Raw genomic sequence first — 18,666 nt, 5'->3', positions numbered from 1 at the left:
TCTTGGACTTCAACTCCCAGAAATCCAGGCCAGCAGAGGTGGTGGTGAAGGCTTCTGGGAGTTGTAGTCCAAGAACCTCTGGAAGCCCAAGGTTGAGGTCCACTGCTCTATAGTTATAAAATTGTGGAAAGGGTTGCCTTAAGTCAGAATTCACTTGATGGCATGTAATTATTAATTGTACTGCAAACCAGCATCCACTCAATGATCTGCCAAACACCACTCATTAACTACTATAATTCTCAACCTCAGGAGACCTGGCAACTCTGATCAGTTTTAAAAGGACACTAGTGTTTAGACCAGTTCTCTGCACTGACTTAGCTATGTATCTACCGAATTTCTGAATATGAATAAAAGCTCCCTAATATAGATTAATACAGTACAGAGCACAGGGTCTGAATTTTGCTGATTCTTATGTGCCTTTGACAAAAAAATACATTACTGTATGTCTATAAAGTGTTTTGCAAAATAATTTTATTCAATCTGAATGCAAATAATGGGAAACGAATTAAAGTATCTTTGTAAAAAAACACTAACTCTGTTTTGTAATATCCTGGGGATATTACCCCCCAACATACTCTGATAAAGAAAAAATTATGAATAAAACCGCAGCATGTTTTATGTACAAAGCATTATTTAACACTCTTAATCAAGACTACACACACATTTTTTCATGGACTTTAAAATAGAGCAAAGTCTTATGGAAAGGTATTCAGTGATTGCAATGTAATATTTTTTATATTATAGATTCATCTACCATTTTGAGGGCATTTTTATACCCTTAAAAATGCATTTGAACTGTTAGTTCCTTTGTAATTTTTAGTTTAATTCTGGGATGGAGAACATATGGCACTCCAGGTACTGTTCATGCTTGCACAGCTCATCATTCTGCACCATTTGCTTACCATGAATGTGTACTATGAAGTAACATGAAAGGTAGCATGTAAAGCACTACTAGCAGAGTCCTAAGCACCATTCTCTTTAAACGTTCAGATAATACCAGTACGGTTCAAAGAGCTTTATTTCAGATACTGAATTGCAGCCTATTTTGCAACTTTGTTTCCCAACACTGGAAACAGATGCATTGCTGAAAAAGATATTTAAACTTCAATGAAGAGATACATAGAGAATGTAATAAATAAAAAGTAATAACATATTTTATTTTAATATTTAATTTACACCTTTGTAAACAAAGGTGTAAATTAGGCTGTGGGTCAAAAGTGCAAAGTAGAACAGAATCTTGAAAATTCATACCGACTTCATTCCATTACCAAGGAATTATTTTTCAACATAATATGATAGGATATTTTGTATTCTCCTCCTTTCAAAAGTTTGGCTAGAATCCTATTACTCATTGTGTAAGATCTGCATAACTTGCTGTGTTATGTGCTGGACACATGTCAAACTGCATATAAATATACTGGCATTCCATGGAGTTATACAAGGGCTCATCTCATTTGTGTAATTAGTTGTGTGACCAGGCGCATGATCAAGATGCATCCTGACACCTCTTCTGTTAGTCATGGTACATTATACAATCCTTATGCAAACATCAGTAGGGTTCTGATCACTGTGTGGGAACTAGACTAAAATTTAAGTATGAAGTCTTCTATGCTGAACGGTTATATCAAGTTTCAAGATAAATATATCAACATTCAAGATAATTATATTAAAAAAACAAGCTAATGAAGCCTAAGATTCTACTTCCTTTGAACAATTCTGGATTTCTGTCTCCAGCACAAGACACACAATTACAATATACTGGCAAGTGCAGTCTCTTGGACTGATCCCTTGCTTTACCCACTCATCCAAAAGTCACTCTCATATTCACATCCCAAATACTAAATACTTATCCGAGGCCTCCCTCTCTTAACCCACCACACTGTCTAACCACTAGATCCAAAATAACATCTGTACTTCCACCAGGTGGATGTGGTAAAAGAGGCAATAGCAGCACATTGGAGGAGCTGGGGGGGGGCTTGTTTTCTTTCAGCATGAAGACCACATCCAGGATCCAACTCAGCAGAATCGCTTTAGGCTCTCTTGTCTGCAAATAAAGCTCCACCACTTCCCCACTAAAGAAACCCACCACAAAGGACATTCCCAGCATAAGTGATCAGTTAATTTCACAATCAGAGAATCAGTCAGGTGGGGACTCCGAATTTCAAGGACATGTTTGTGAGACAGGAGGCGAGAGGGATATCCCACTCGCCGGAGAGCCGTCCCTCCTCCAAACTGAAGAGAAGGAAATACAGATACAATCTACTCCAGCGTCCCCAAAGACAGAGCAGGGAGGGAAAGAAACGGGCTAGGAAAAGAGATACAAAGAATGACACTAGGAGGGGGTCAAGGAGAATCGGCAGGAAAAGAGAGGAAGAAGAGGGTGGAGTTTGAGGCGGGGACAGCAGAGATAAAAAGGAAGGAAGAGCAGTTACCACCAGCCCGGGAATGGGTATAGATGGAAGATCCCTGGACTGGGGGATGGGAGAGATTAAGAGCGCCCAAGGAAGAGGCAGATTGTCAGAAATAGAAAAGCAATCGGATCATGTTATGGACACTTGTTATTTATTGAATACCCCAATAAATATTACACGTAGTTCAAAACTGAAGTCTGTCGAGTTTATTGAAACGAAAATGGAGTCAAAGATCGAACCCTCACAATGTTTCATAAAGTTTCACAGTCCTTCCTCTTTTTTTCTTGATATTCTTCCAATCGACGTAGCCACTTGTTCCAGTACTGCGAGCAGAGCTCAGAGTCCATATAATGCGCATGTGCAGGGGAGCCATCTTTATAGGCAATCACCAGAAGTCCACAGTCAACCTGAGAAGCAAAACAAGTCAGAAGAGACGTGTCATGCAGCTATTCTCTATGGCTGGAAAAGTGAAATACTCGCCAAATGGTGGAATAACTGAATGGACTATGAATGGACTGTCTTCGCTCCATATACCCCCCCCCCCCAATTTATTCTTCACCTTAAAATGTCCAGACTCAGTGAGTCTTTGGCCATTCCTGCAGTATGAAATGATTGCTGGTGTGAGTTCGTTTTAATGGTGTCTGCCATTACAAAGACACTAATGATGTTTCCAATAAGCAGGATTTTGCGGGGGGGGGGGGTGAGATCTTTCTATCAGCTTCAGGATTTTGTACAAAAAAACCCCCACTGTCTTCAACACCCTCACCCCATGAAACTTACGTTTTATGACCTGCTTCCCCTCAATGCCTTCTCTTTAATTGCTACCCATGAAATTCACACCATCATCTAAACCAGTGGTTCTTAACCTTTTTGAAAGAAACGCCCCCTTGAGCCATTGTGGAAGGTATCATCGCCCCCCTTCCCGTGGTGATGATTTATTTGTTTGTTTGTTTGTTTGTTTGTTTAAGACACTTAAATCCAATGACCCCTGAAAACAAAATTAAATTCCAAGAAAATGAAATGCCCCCCAAAAAGTAACGTTTAATGATTTAGTGGCAACTGACTTTTAAGACGCAAAAAGAAATATAAAAAGGGCATAAAAACAAATGCAGGAACTAAAAATTTGAAGACAAAAAGTCTGAAACTAAATTAAAATCGGAGGAAAATATATATTCATGCATACTGTAAAAAGGCTGCAGCCATCTTCACAGGTTTGGCTTGCTCCAGCGCCCCCCTACCGCCCCCTTCTGTTCTTTCGCCCCCACACCGCCCCTTTTCGTTCTACCGCCCCCCTGAAAAATGAAATCGCCCCCTGGGGGGCATTATCGCCCACGTTAAGAACCACTGATCTAAACCATGGCTTGGAGATCACAAGCTACATTTTCAGAACAATAAATACTGTAAAGCTACTTCAAACCATGGTCTTTGATTCTGATTTGGAAATGAAAGATTAAACATAACATTTACTGATCTGAACACCATACTGAACGGGGAATTGTAAGCAGAAAGCAGCCATGACAGAGGAGAACCTAAACACACATTTTCTATTCCACATCCCAGTGAGGAAACTGGATGAAACATGATTAAAGCTCCCCTAAATGCTTGGCCATCTTTTCCCTATCTTTCATTGACCAAAAAAAACCCTGATGTGGGTATTGTTTTCCCAGGAAACTTGAGAAGCCTCTATTTTTAACGTTTCTTCTTCCTCAATAAACAATAAACAGGACCATAACAGCATATTTGGCATGCCACTGATGAATATTCAGTAGTTAGTTGTGCTGCAGACACTGATTTCAAGGCTTCTGGAGTTGATACATTGTTTTATTTCTTTTTTTTTTCTTTTCACCTTTGCCAATGGAAAGACACAGATTTAGACTAAACTGTATAGAGTTAGGCTGGCATTTGTTGGCTGCTGATGTAGTAAAGACCACTGGAGCAGATTCAGTCAGAATATCACAGGACACAGATCTAGATCCAGCTGGATGAATGGAAACAAGAGGCAGCAGGTGGAAACATTGTATCTGAATTGAGATTCAACCCATCACCTAACTGTCTTACTGACCTGGAAATTGTAATTACTGTCATGATTAATAGCTCCTATGTAAGCTGCAATCTGCAGTGGATTGTCAAATGTATTCTGGAGCAAAGGCTTTGATTTCCCTGAAGTCTTCCAGTCAATTGCACACAACGTTCCCCTGTGTGATCAAATACAAAAAGAGTATTAAGTTACACATAGCTAAGCAAAAACAAACAAACCAAATCTAATTGTTGACCCTCCTTACTGAGAGTGTGAAGCCTTATCTGATACTACACTAGGCTCAACACCCACTGCAACTGGAGAACAAGTACCCCACTCTCTCCTCTGGCTCCAGGCAAGGTAAGAGAGCATTTCCTTGGTGGCACTGCATCCAGGTGCCTGAAAAGCAGCAATATGTCCTATTGGTTGTTGTGGGTTTTTCGGGCTCTTTGGCCGTGTTCTGAAGGTTGTTCTTCCTAATATTTCGCCAGTCTCTGTGGCTGGCATCTTCAGAGGAAAGCACACAGAGCAGAGTGCTGTCCTCTGAAGATGCCGGCCACAGAGACTGGCAAAATGTTAAGAACAACAACCTTCAGAACACGGCCAAAGAGCCTGAAAAACCCACAATAACCATTAGATCTCGGTCGTGAAAGCCTTCGCGAATACAAGATGTCCTACTGTATTGCTTTCTAAGAGTTTCTACAATCAGCACAAGATCAGGGAATGCTCATAGGCAGAACAGGCATGAGGACACACTGTTATTATGTACTGGTCAAAACATCACCACCTATCACTATACGTTCAGCACTACAGAGCACAGAGGTTAAAATAGCCCTACATTCTAGAGCAGTAATTCCAAAAAACCCTGGATCCCCAGATGTCATTGGACTACAACTCCCAGAAATCCTGGCCAGCACAGCTAGTGATGAAGGCTTCTGGGAGTTTTAGTGCCAGAACATCTGGGGACCCAAGTGTGGGAACCACCGCTCTAAAGCTTTCTCACTGCAAAACAATGAATGCACTTACCCCTTGCAAGCCACAAGCAAGAGGACCAGCAGACCAGCCCTCTTTGTCCATGAGCTTTGCACTAGACTAGATAACTACCAGAAGATTAGTGGTAGAGGTTTTACACAATCACTCTGCCTCTCACTCATGTGTATGTATCCATGTGTGCGTACATGTACCACCAGATATTAAGATACTTTTCTAAAAAGTATTGAAATGTATACAGTGTAGCTAATGTACAACATCTCAACAAAATGAGGAAAATTAGCTATTTCAAAATGGGGAGAAACTGCTCAAAAAAAACATTTATTTGTTACCCACTTTTCTAATAAAGGTGGCTTACAACATACCTAGAGGAGAAATATATCTAAAAGTGCAATAAAATAAACTATCAGAAAGCCATTGAATATACTATATTACAGTATAACCAAAGATAAACTGCATTTAAAAGAATTTAAAAGCATATTTGAAAAGATAAATACATTATCTCCCATTAAGTTCCTTCCTTAGCAGTCAGTCAGTTGCTGAATGTCTACCTGAACAATAAGTTCTTTGCCTGCTAGTAGAAGGACAACAGGGTTGGGGCCAACCTGGCTTCTACTGGAAGGGATTTGCATAGCCTGAGAATAGCCACTGAAAAAGCCTTCTCTTATGTCCTTGCAAGGTGTGCCTGTGTAGATGGTGGATCCAAGACAGAGGCTTCCTTGAAGATCTTAAAACACGGGCAGGCTACTGCTTTAGGGAAATAGGAACCCTTCAGACTGCCTGAAGCCAAATTTACTATTTTGATTTCTGCCTGGAAACAGGCTGATAGTCTGGAAAGCTGTTCTATCAAAGTATTTCTGTTCTTGCTCTAACTGGCTCTGGTCAACAGCCTGACTCTAACATTCTGGGCTTACTGGAGACTCTGAAAGCTTTCCAAGGGCAGCTCAATATAACGCACGTGACAGTGACCTAAACAGGCTATAGCAAAAAATTGTGCTTCTGCGGTCAAATCAGGCTTCTCAAGGAATGGGCACAGCTTGCACACTAGTCTTAAACTGTACAAATGGACTTCTGGCCATGACAGGAACTTGGGGTTCAGGGCTAAATCCAGGAGTCCACTCAAGTTGCCAGAACAAGTTGAATTTCTGTTTCCTGAGCTGTCTTGGAGTTAGCTTGGAATACTTCTATCATGACTCAATTAAGATTCAATTTGTTCACCTTTATCCAGTCCATTAATGACACCAGGCACTGGTTTAAAGCTTGAACAGCTTCCTCCAATTTGGACGGAAAGGAGAAATAGAACTGGGTACCAATCCCACCCAGCAACGTCATGGGTACGTTAAATAAAATCAGGACAGAAGAGAGCCCTGAGGAAGGACCCCAGAAGAAAATGGCCAAGGTGTCAAACACAGGTCCCCCAGCACCACCTTCTCTTAGGAATAATTTATATGATGTTTATCTTAAATAATTATTTTAGAGAGTAGAATAATGTTTAATTAAAATACCAATAAAGCTGACAGGAAAAAAATGATTTGTTTAAAATGTGGTGCTGGAGGAGAGCTTTGCCCTGGACTGCCAGAAAGATGAACTAGTGTGTCCTAGATTAAATCAAACCTGAACAATCTCTGGATGCAAGAAGGTTGGAAACCGGTGCTGTCCTATCTTGGGCACTCTAGCGTTCACCCTTATGTTAAGTAGTTATGCATATTCATGTTGCAGGCTAATGTTGCTGAGAGGCGGAGCCAAGAGATATGTAAAAAGAGGCAGAGTCAGAGAGGGAGTCAGTCAGTGAATCAGAGTCAAGAGGGAGATGAGAGTGGAGAGTGAGTGTGGTATTTGAGAGATCTGAGGTGTGATTAGTGAGAAGAGTGAATAAAAACTATTATAACAAATAGAAGATTGAGACTGATGATAAACAAACCTGTAGAAGTGACTTCAGATTAATTATCTAACATCTATAATCAATAAACTTGTTTTATTTAAAAGACAGTGAGGTCTGGACCTCCATCTTCATCCTTCCATAAGTAAAGTATGTTGATTTAGTAATCAACTGGTGGCAGCGGGTAAAGAGGAGTATTGGTTTGCCTTCGTGTGCTCTGTGTTTGGCGAGTCAGGCAGGGGCCACGAGGAGCGAACGCCACAAGCACATCATGAGAAAGCAGGGTTCTCTGGAAAAGACAATAATGCTGGGAAAGGTGGAAGGCTAAACATGAGATGGACTGGCTCTGTAAAGGAACGCACAGGTTTAGTTACCAAGGGCTTTAGCTGTGCTGTTGAGGACAGGACATTCTGGAGATTAGGCATTCATATGGCTGCCATAAGTCAGAAGCTAATTGATAGCACATAAGAACAAACAAAATATCAAGTTCCTACAGTTTTCAGTAAGAATAACAAAAAGGGGATAAGAGATAAGTGGGAAATTAGTTTTGTCAGGTAAGGAATGAACACTAGGGAAGTGATGTGTCAGGAGTTCAGCTGAGGACAACACAATGTGTTGTAGACACAGAAATTGTAGACAGAGACAGAAATAGGGTCAAAGGGAATACATTTATCTCATCTCAGAATAAAACACACTCCTTTCCTGTTTGGTAACAAATGTATCCGAATTCATAATCAACACAGGCTGGATTATGCACACATAACATAAATTTAACCTCTTACCGATATTCTGCCACACAGTCCACCAGGCCTTGATAATGAAGGGTCTCGTGCTGAACTGCGCTTTCCAGGGCTCTCACTCCAGAGACATCGCGTAATACATGTTTTATACTCGTTATGAAACCAGAGACATTGGTGTCTTCTTCCTGCTTCTCTGGAGAGTTGTGATCGGCTAAAAGTAAGTTTTCTACAGCTGCATGAAAGAGTTTACCTTGTTGAAACATACCTGTAAAACAAGAGGGAATTTAACATAGGACTAAATAAAATTATGGCTGAATTTGCAGTCAGTGATCACACAGGGGCTGTAGATTTATTTGGGGGTTCACACAGTGATGCGATTTTCATGTTGGCCCACAGCCACTCTTCTTTCCATCCTTCCACTGGTCCTGCCTCTGCTGATCCTTTTATGGTTCACTTGCCAGCCACAGGTTTTTGAAAGGGTTGTACAGTATTTCAGAAAAGGTGGCAGTATTTCAAAGTAGTTCTTAACATGTACAGAAACACCACATACGACAGGAATGTGTTTTTTTTAAAATTTCATCTGAGTTGTTTCTGTTTAGTTTGTAATGTTTAATGTTTTTTTTCTTGTCCGAAAGTGATCTAGCACCAAACTAATATATCATTACTGGTGATAAGGTAATCCAGAATTAGCACATTAGCTTGTCCAAAAAGTGGGAAGGAGCCACGCTGGGAGCACCACGCTAGGAAACCCCAACGGATGCTGTATCAAGGTGGCCCTGCTGCAAGGGTGGGTGGGGGGATTAGTGGCTGCTTCAGCCACTGGACCCTTCTGCTCTCAACACCAGGCCTTTAAGATTTGTTTTGTGTTTAAATCATAGCAGTGTCAGCTTCATAATCCCCGAGGCTCTGGCACTTGCCCTACAGTGCTGCGTGCTGATTCTGGGTCCACTGTGCAGGGAGAAGAGGAGGAAAAAGGTGACAAAAGATGTTGGGAGGAAACAAAAAGAAATGTATCACACTAGATGGGGAAAGGGTGAGTAAAGACAACCATCACAGAGGACACAAAAACAGAGGGGAAGAGTATGATACATTAGACGACAGCACAGACAGCAGAAAAGGTGACAAGAAAATGGGTGGGGCAATAGCACACTAAGGACACATACCATAGTAATATTCTGTACTGTATAACAGTATGCACTATCTCCAGAAGAAAGAGTAACTTTACACTGGCTGAAATCCAGCATTAAATCACAATTAGAGTAGGCCTGTTGAATCAGTGGGGATTTGGTGAGTCAGCTCTTCCATAAGTACCACTGATTCAATGGGCCTACTCTAATTGTGATTTAATGCTGGATTTCAGCCAGTCAAACAGAAAAATGCAACTCTAACAGATTATAAACAGAAGGGAAAAGGCAACACATTGCATAAGAATAAAGTGAAGATGGGAAAGAGTAACAGATAAGCATTTGATTTAATCTTATTGAAATATCCTGACAATGGTAATGCTTTCAAAAGGGTGAATATGATCAACAATAAGATGTGATGGAGGACACTGAGAGCTGATTAAACACATTACTTTGTACAGCTTATGTGTAACCCTCGGAGTTACCACTATAAGAGCAAATAAAAACAAAAATTAACAACTGATTAACTTCGGACCCATGTAATAGATATGTTTTTATCTATGAAAAAGTGATAGAAAAAGAATAAACTCTAAAAACAACCAACTGCAGTTTTAAAAATCAAACTTTCATGAACTAAATGTTCTTAAGATGTGAAAGGTCATTTGGAGAGAAGATATCCATCTAAGGGCAAACAGAACATCAATGGAAAGAGACTTACTACAAATAAAGCAGAACATCACAAAGCCAGTTTAAGCCACTCTTTTACACATTTTGATTTGGTGAGTCCTGAATATATCTCAACAAAAACATTAACGACAAGCAATTATTTACAAAGATGCAAATGATTAATTATGCATCACTTTCAAAATATCAATAATACATTAACCAAATTTATGAAAGACTCAATCATGGAATCACACCAGGCAACACTGATATCTACACTATAACTATTTGAAAAGTATCTATCAACTATGTCAAGATTATAACCAGTATTTTATGGTAGTGTGTTTGAACACAACTGAACTTTTAAGAACTCAGGGTCTGCTTCCAGCAAGCTACAACAATTCCTACAACAATCACCTCACACCATTTAAATTCTTAATTGAGGTTTTTCAACCCAGTGATAATTGACAGAAGCAGCAATCTAGCAATGTCAAGGTAAATTGTGTAAGTCTGATGACATCATCAGCCACATCCATATTTTGTTAATAAAAAAGTTTCCTTTCCCTTATTCCAAGATCCCTGGGGTCCTTTATAACACAGGTCGTCAACCCCGGTCCACGAACCAGTACCGGTCCACGGTCTGAACCGTACCAGGCTGCGGAGACAGACCTCCCACCCCCCAGTACTCACTCCCCTCCCCACAGCTGCTTTGTGCATGCGCCTGCGTGTCAGTGCCGGCATGAGCACTCCCTCACCCCTTCACGCATATGCCCGTGCGCCCGTGTGAAGGGGTGGGTGTGCCCGCGCACGTAGGTCCTCCTGCGCATGTGTGAAGGGGGTGGGGGAGTGCTCACACTGGTGCTGCCGGGCACGTGTGCGCACTCCCACACCGCTTTGCACATGCACTTTGCAGAAGCGCGGGGGGTGTGCCCCACCTTCCTCAGAGGCTCAGCCAGTCCGCGGTCCCCAAAAGGTTGGGGACCGCTGCTTTATCATCTCTTTTATCCTTGGGAGGCCTTTGGAAACAGCAGGACAGAATGAGGGATCTGATATGTCTGAAAATCTAACCTGCTGATGCTGAAATATTTAACGATCTTCAACGTTTTCTTAAAAACAAAAACAAACAAACAAACAAACAAAAACCCTGAACATTTAAGACAAGAATTAAGGCTTCACAAACTTAGGAAAAAAGCAGCTTAGGTTAATGTTTAAAAGATATCCCCTTCCTGTATTTTGATGGTGAAGAAGCTAGAAGTAGGCCCCATCCCACGTTTAGACTCATCCCATCTACTCAACCAACAGGTATGAATCAACTCACAGAAGGTTCCCTCAGCAACACACATGCAAATAAATGTTGCACAAAACATTACGGAATCAGGAGGGACTTCTCTTCTAGTCTCAGATATTCCCATCCCAATTTGAGCCCAAAAGATCAAGGAAGCTAGTTTCAAACAAACACAATCTGTGACATTGCTTCAACTCACTTTAGAAGCAATTTCTGGCTGAAAAAAGGCCATATAAATTATTTTGTGGCTCCAGTGAGAACACTCATACAATAAACACTGGCTCAGAGGCAGGAGCATAGTCCCCCAAAAAACCCCACTCTGCACATTCTTCTGGTATATTTATAACTAAAGGAGATTTCCTCAAAACCTGACATGATAGATAAACTTTATTACAGTCAATGAACAATATCCACAACACCAATAAACCATAAATACATAACATATGCTATTTTAAGGACCTGCATTAATGACACCATAAATCATAAAAAGTATCTGAAACTTTCCTAAGAGCGTAATACTGAATGTGTTTCCCTCTTTAAAAGTTACTGCTATTAACTAGAACGAATTATAAGTTAAGACCCTACATTCACAGATTTGACTGTAGGTACGCAAAATTTTGCATTTTGCAAAATTTTGCAAAATTTTCCCTCAAAAAGACCTAACCTGAAAATAAGCCCTAGTAGGATTTTTAGGATGCTCGTAATATAAGCCCTACCCCCAAAACAAGCCCTAGTTAAGAGAAATAGTGCCCTCCACAATCGTGCAGCAACCAGAAGAAGATCGCATGACTGTATTTGAATAAATGTAGATTGTTCTACATTAAAAAAATAAAACATCCCCTGAAAATAATGCATTTTTGGAGCAAAGATTAATATAAGACCCTGTCTTATTTTCAGGGAAACAGGGTAAGCATACTTATATTCTGCCCTGAAAGCAATAAAAGGGTGTAATACGCCTCTGAACATACAGGAAATAGCTTTAAACAAGGTTCAATAAAGGTTCTCCAAATATCAAGATAAAGAGGGCAATGCAAAAGAACATAAGTTATTGTTTCTATTCCTCCAGAATTGCAAGGACATTAGTGATGGCGGTACGGGATCTGTTTAAACTTCCTCTCCTGAACTGCTGATGGCAGAGCATTTGGCCAAGCAAGAATGAAAGTTCTATGTGCTTGTGTATTGATAGTAAATATAATTAGCTGGCTTAAAAGTCAGCAACGCTGTCTTGATTAGAATATTGTTTGAGGTTGTGCCAAGATCATGGTGCCTGTCAGCCTCTGCAATATGTTGTCCAAGGGTTAATCTGGTTGCATCACACTCCATATGGATAAGGCATTTCACAGAGAAGACCTACCCTTAAGTTTAGAAATGGAGCTTTCTTCCAAATCGATTGATAATTGTCCTGTAGTATTAAAGTGGTTAAGAGTATTGGAGGAAAATTAGCTTCAAGCAAAAGCTAAAAATACCTAGCCAAATGCTGGTTTCAGCCTTCAGGTATCCCCCCCCCTCCAACTGCAGATCTGCTTTTGAGACCCAGTGGGGTACTTTAAAAATAGCTCTCAAAAATCTTGTTTGAACTACAGTACTTCCAAGGAAGTAAAAGGAGAATATGGGCCCAGGTCTGCACTATAAAGAAGCTGACTAAGAGATTTGGCCTGGAATAGTTTTAAAGCAGTTGGAATATAATGCCTAACCAATGCCAAACAAAATTTAATACTGTATTGGAGAAGCAGATTTTTGTGCTATCTGGGCAACATATTCTGCAGGTACCTTTTGAGTGCCATTTGCCTGAAAGACAACACCAACATACTTAAAGACCCTTCTCTGCTCAATCTTGTGGCCATTTATTCACCATTCATAGAACGTTTGCAAACACCATAACCTTAGTTTTCTTAGTTTATTATTTAGTTTTCTCATAGTTTATTATTTGGAGGCTTTCCTCCTGGCTATAAAGTATTACGGCACACAGTATTCTCTTTATGCCCGTAGGTATCTGTGTCATCAGCATGCAACAGCGCTAAGAGGTGTCCATCTGTTATACTGGGAGGGTAGAAATCTGGGTGAATCTGACAAGCAAAACACCAGGTCACCTTTTTAAAAACTCACCCTGCTTTTCTGCTCTGAACAACAACCCGAGAGACAGAAGTTATATGGGGGAAATGTCTAATATAGATATAAATTGTGAGGAAACTTTCACTTGCTTGTGCATAGGATCAGGGTAAATTTAAAAGGAGCATACAGTAAACAATATCAATACCACACAAATTTGCTGTTTGTGCATATCTGTCTTTAAGGATCTTGCAGAACTGTTAATGTGGCATTAGGAAAGAAAAACAGAAAAAGGAAGATTGGTATCCACACAGCAAAGGATCCAAACAGAAGCATACAGTGACAAAATAAGGGAGCAAATTTAAAGGTAGGAACAAATACAGTCACAATGAGAAGTGAAAGGAACCTAATGAAGAAAGTTGTTGAAAGAATTAGAAGAAAAATATTAAATGAGCACCATCATTAAGAACAGAGCTATCAGCAAGAATGTCACAATAATCAGTAAAGTGAAAAGAATTATATTTTTCATAGTTAATAAAGCAAACAGCAAAGACTGGAATAACAGAAGGATAGATTGTAATTCATTAGCACAAACAACAATAAAGAACAAGCAGATTAATTCAAGTCTTTTTTAAAAATTCCAGTTTTTGAACATGGGATATTGTGCTTCTGTATCCATGATTCAAAACACCAGTAAATGGCTTGATATGTTGCCAGCAGGAAAAGGATGCTAAGCTTTATATAGCAAAGAGCAGCCTGAATGCTGACAACACCAGTGACAGCAGTCAAGATAGTCGACAGCAATGATTCCCAATCTTGGGTCCTCAAATGTTCTTGGACTACAACTCCCAGAAATCTTGGCCAGCACAGCTAGTGATGAAGGCTTCTGGGAATTATAATCCAAGAACATCTGGGGGCCAAAGGCTGAAGCCACTGGTCTACAGGATACCGCCTTCTGCTCACTATCATTCACAAAGTGATACCATCTAAGGGAAGATGACTCCTTTTTTCATCCGTTGACCACTTTTCACCCAAACACAAAGCAATCATCATGCTTGTATTTTGACAAGTGTAAATGACAGTGAGCACAAGAGAGTATATGGCATAATGCTCCTCTTGCCAACCTCAAGCAACCCTATATGGAGCACCCGTCTGCTTCAAAAGGGCCAGTATATTCACAGCCAAAGTGACTATATTTGTGTATGCGTGTATATTTATAGGGAGGGAGGGCTAACCAGAGCCAGAATTACAGTATCACTGTGTGTAACTGAATGGTGTCCAGATGCACACTAGTGTTGGGATCTTGCTCAATGTTCTTCCAAGTATATATATCAGTTGTCTCATAAGTCTGGTTTGGGGAACTCTTGGCCCGAAGTCCAGGTCCAAACTTTTGCCCATTTTCATCTTGGCCATGCCTATTATAAGCAGGAATAATTAAAATGTAAGTTTTCATTACCAATGATTTTGAATAAATGAGTATTACAGTCAAAGACCAGTAAAACCAAATCAATATAAAATAGATACATAATATTATAGTTTTGTAAAGTCAGTCAGGGTAATAAAATTCCATTAAAATGTGATAAAACAATCCCTTCTTTCCAGTTAATATCATATATCCTTAATATAAGTAAACCCTCAGTCAGTGTTAAATTAAAAACATATCCATCTAAAATCACCTACCCAAACATTTGATTACGAATAACCATTGCTGCCGCACAGAATTTGGCCACTTGTCTCGTAGTGTTAATGGCTGCGTGTACTCCTTGTGCTTCAGAAGAGCAGATTTTAAAGTGTGTAGAACTGCTTCTCACAAGAAATGCTAATCTGCTACATGCAGATGTGAAGAGGTGCAGTAAGAAGAGCCAAGTCTGGTTTCCACCGAGCTAGAAAAGAATTTCTGCCATTTTCCAAGGCAGTACTTCGTCTTGCGTAAAATCATCAAATGGTTAACAGGCAATTTGACCCTTGACCCTGAGACGACCCACCCCAACCTCGTGCTGTCTGAGGACCGCAAGAGTGTTAAATTTGTCAAGCAGCGCCTGAGAGACCTGACCGACAGTCCAAGGCGCTTCACCATCTAACCTTGTGTCTTGGCCACAGAAAGCTTCACCTTTGGATGCCACTACTGGGAGGTGGAATTGGGTGAAAAGACTCACTAGGCCCTGGGTGTTTGCAATGACTCCGTAAGCTGTAAAGTAGAGAGGGACAACCTCCTTGCCCGAGGCTGGCTACTGGCGGGTGAGGCTCTTCAAAGGGGACAAGAATGCGGCCACCACCACTCCTTTCACCCCACTATATATCTCTACCAAGCCCAAGCGGGTAGGGGTCTTCCTGGACTATGAGGCTGGCAGGCTTTCCTTCTATAATGTGACGGACCACTCCCATATGTACACATTTACTGGCACTTTCACTGAAAAACTTTGGCCTTTTTTCTACCCAGGGATCCGTACCTGGCGAAGAACGCTGCCCCCCTCATCATTCAGTCTCCCACGGACTGGGAGTGATGAAAGGGCCAAGTCCCTCAGCTTGGGTTCTCCTGGAATGATACTTTGTTACAAGCCATAAAAGAAAAGATAATTGTTGCAAACTGTTTGTATCCAGCATCTAGCTTCCTTATACAGTGGACCCTCTACTTAAGGAATTAATCCGTATTGGAATGGTGGCTGCAAGTCGAAAAGTCTGTAAGTCGAATCTCCATTGACCTACAATGCACTGAAAACCGATTAATCCCATAACCAGTGGTTTTTATTCTATTTTTATTCCATTTTGGTTTTTTCTGGTCTGTAAGTTGATTCTCTGGCTGCAAGTCGAATCTAAATTTTGCAGCCAGAGAAGTCTGTAAGTCGAGCCGTCTGTAAGTCAAGCCATCTGTAAGTCGAGGGTCCACTGTAATCTTTTCTAAACTTAATATCCATATTCATTAATTAAAGCATGATCAAATGATTTTGAATTATGACTCAGGTCGTGCAGACTCCATTTAGCCACAAACCACTATGTTCTAATTGTGCACACAAACAGGTAGAATGTATGCTTAAAGAGTACCGTGTGAATTTCAAAATGGAAAACTAGATTGAAAACACATATTTAGAATAGGCTTTTTGATATAAACTGATTCACATGGGATACTCCCATCAAAGCATTTGGTTGCTTACTTTTAGTATATTCTGCAAAGCCTTCTTTTCCAAGTTCCAGAATCATTTGCTGCTTCCACCTCTCCAGATAAAAAGCCTGCTGTGGAGACATAGACTGCTGTAGCACTGTTGTCACACTGGGCAGTGGCTTCTTTGACAAACTGATTTTTAAAGGCAGTCTGGGGACAGTTATCTGAGGTAAGGAACTCTTACTGGGATTCATCAGAGGAATCCAGTTATTACTAAGTTGTGGTTCACGGTCCTGATGTGGAAGTTTATATTTATCCCCAGGTCTGTCAATGACATTTTCTTCACATGATGATTTGGATCTTTGAGAACTATCTTCAGAGGATGTGAGATAGCGGACTAAATCTTCGTATTTTTCTTGGTCAGTGTTTCCATACGCACTCTTTTTCTTCTTCCCATAAAGGCAGGAAGAATTAGCAAGGAATCTGGACAGCAACTGATGTCTGTTCAACAATTCTGGCAATTTCCCACCTTTTCTGACTGACCGGGGGAACGACCACATATTGCAAGAAAGTTTTTACAGACAGCTGAACCCAGGAAGCACTTTTTTCTTCTTCAAGAAATCCCTCCGCTTTCTCCTAGTTTCCTAATGTTAAAAAAACAAGATATATTATTTACTTATTGTTCTCTACTAACAGCTTTACGACTAAGATGATGCATTAGGAACAAGTCTCTTTTTGATATACAAATAAAATGCAGCGACATGTAAAATAATCAAGGCATACATATTCGTATTTTACCAACATGGAAGCCATCATTTGGCATTCAAATAATGGTGCTGTGCCAGTCAGTTGGAAACATTGCCCTCAAATGAACACCTCTCTTCTCTCCTTTGAACTATTGTTTTATCAGGAATGCTACCTCAGGTAAGCAGTGCAGTTTCACAAACTGTCATGTCTGCTCACTGCTGTATCACTTGCCAACTTTTTAAAAAAATGCAGGAAAGGGGCCAGTATTATGACAGAGAAGGGTGGGCAATCTACTATCCCAGTGAGAAATGGAGTAACTTGAGATGCAATGTCTGCTGTCGCTCCTACCGAAATTGTCTGGGAGAATTAAACATGCAGAGTGAACACCGCCAGCAGTTTTAACTGTCATAAGAAACTTTGAATTGACCCAAATCAACCTGGGACAACCTCCCTGTCTCCTTGCAACAACAAGCATGAAGTGCAAGAGAAAAATAACAACTGGTTCCACGGAGGAGGAACAATAGGAAAGTACTGTATAGTATTTAGAAGGCAAAATAAGTACTCATGACCCTCATAAGGGAAAGAGAAGGCATCGTTAAAAAACAGAGGCCACCTTCCAGTGAAGGCAAATCAGAACTGGAATTGTTAGGATGGGTCAACGGAACATCTACCCTCGAAGAATGTCTGAGACTAAGAAGGAACGCGTGGCTTCATACGCAGTATTTATGCTCCCGCTCCAGAAGCCGCCACGTGGGGATCGGATCGCCGGGCAAACCTTCCCGCCATTCCCGAAGTTGAAATGTGCTTCCCAACGTTAGGACGCAACCAACGTCAGCACAAGTCGTTAAGGAAAGTCATTGCATTCGGAAGCCTTTACTTCCTAGCACATCTGCAAACAATCAAAGAGATGCAACCAAAACCTCCTCACTTCAAGCCGCCTTTTCAAGAACCGCACCTCGCCTACCGTAGCTTCTCCCACGCGATTCTTGCTTCCTTGGCCGGGCTCGATCTCTCTCTCTCCCGCCCCCCAAAAAAAGAACAAACCCTTTCTCCCCGCCCACCACATTTCGCAGGATCTGCATCTCTGGCAGACGAACACCAGGGCAAAACAATAGGAGAGTGACAGTATGCGGGACACACACACACAAGTGAGACACGCACACTGGTGAGAGAAGCACATGCAGGAAGAAAATAAACTAAAAACCTCTGTCTTCTGGTTTCCGGCTTCATTAAAAACCACTGGACAAGGGCAATATTTCCTTCTCACCGTTCAAAGTCAGTGGGAAAGAAGACGGCGAGACGAGTCTATTAAAAAAAAATCTGGCCGCAAACCCGAGTCCCTGCAAGCTTCCGGAAGAGTGCAGAGAGATAAGAAATAAAAAAAATGAAGTGCAGGGCGCAGATCAGGGCTGGGAGCGACACACACACACACACACACACACACACACACAGAGAGAGAGAGAGAGAGAGAGAGAGACATCATCTACTTACTTTCTGAATTAATTAATTAAAGCATTGATTGCCCTAATTGCCATTTATACTCAGTCATTACACACTTCAGCCTTTGCACTTTAAAATGCCTTTTCGGGCAGTCATGAATAAATCTTGGAAACTCTGCCCACCAATTCTTTCTCCTTAGTGTCGTTTGGATTGAGAATGCT

The 18,666-nt window shown here is 40.9% G+C and overlaps 1 protein-coding gene across 5 annotated transcripts; it reads right to left on the bottom strand.

Annotated features, from left to right (window-relative positions):
• Window positions 1–2,545: 2,545 nt before the first annotated feature.
• MGME1 (mitochondrial genome maintenance exonuclease 1) lies at window positions 2,546–18,657 on the bottom strand. 5 transcript variants are annotated; one of them, XM_072998332.2, is made up of 5 exons: window positions 18,497–18,657; window positions 16,311–16,902; window positions 8,080–8,302; window positions 4,474–4,606; window positions 2,546–2,818 (listed from the first exon to the last, which is right to left on the bottom strand). In XM_072998332.2, exons 2-5 carry the CDS (start codon window positions 16,816–16,818, stop codon window positions 2,663–2,665), a joined length of 1,020 nt encoding a protein of 339 aa, XP_072854433.2. In that variant the 5' UTR covers window positions 16,819–16,902; window positions 18,497–18,657; the 3' UTR covers window positions 2,546–2,662. The 5 variants fall into 5 exon arrangements, with proteins under 5 accessions (XP_072854433.2, XP_072854429.2, XP_072854434.2 ...); XM_072998328.2 differs by lacking the exon at window positions 18,497–18,657 and adding an exon at window positions 17,961–18,452; XM_072998333.2 differs by lacking the exon at window positions 18,497–18,657 and adding an exon at window positions 18,273–18,380.
• Between the last annotated feature and the right edge of the window lie 9 nt (window positions 18,658–18,666).

The sequence above is a fragment of the Pogona vitticeps genome, chromosome 4, assembly GCF_051106095.1.
Source record: "Pogona vitticeps strain Pit_001003342236 chromosome 4, PviZW2.1, whole genome shotgun sequence".
Taxonomy (NCBI): Eukaryota; Metazoa; Chordata; class Lepidosauria; order Squamata; family Agamidae; genus Pogona; species Pogona vitticeps.
This window is presented reverse-complemented; position numbering and strand designations above follow the sequence as displayed.

Excerpts from the sequence above, each read along its gene's own strand:
- MGME1 (XM_072998332.2), bottom strand. The coding sequence starts at position 16,818 with ATGTGGTCGTTCCCCCGGTCAGTCAGAAAAGGTGGGAAATTGCCAGAA. Across the intron at positions 4,607-8,079 it reads GACTGTGTGGCAGAATATCG|GGGAACGTTGTGTGCAATTG; the intron begins GTAAGAGGTTAA and ends TTGATCACACAG. Across the intron at positions 2,819-4,473 it reads ACAGTAATTACAATTTCCAG|GTTGACTGTGGACTTCTGGT; the intron begins GTCAGTAAGACA and ends TTTGCTTCTCAG.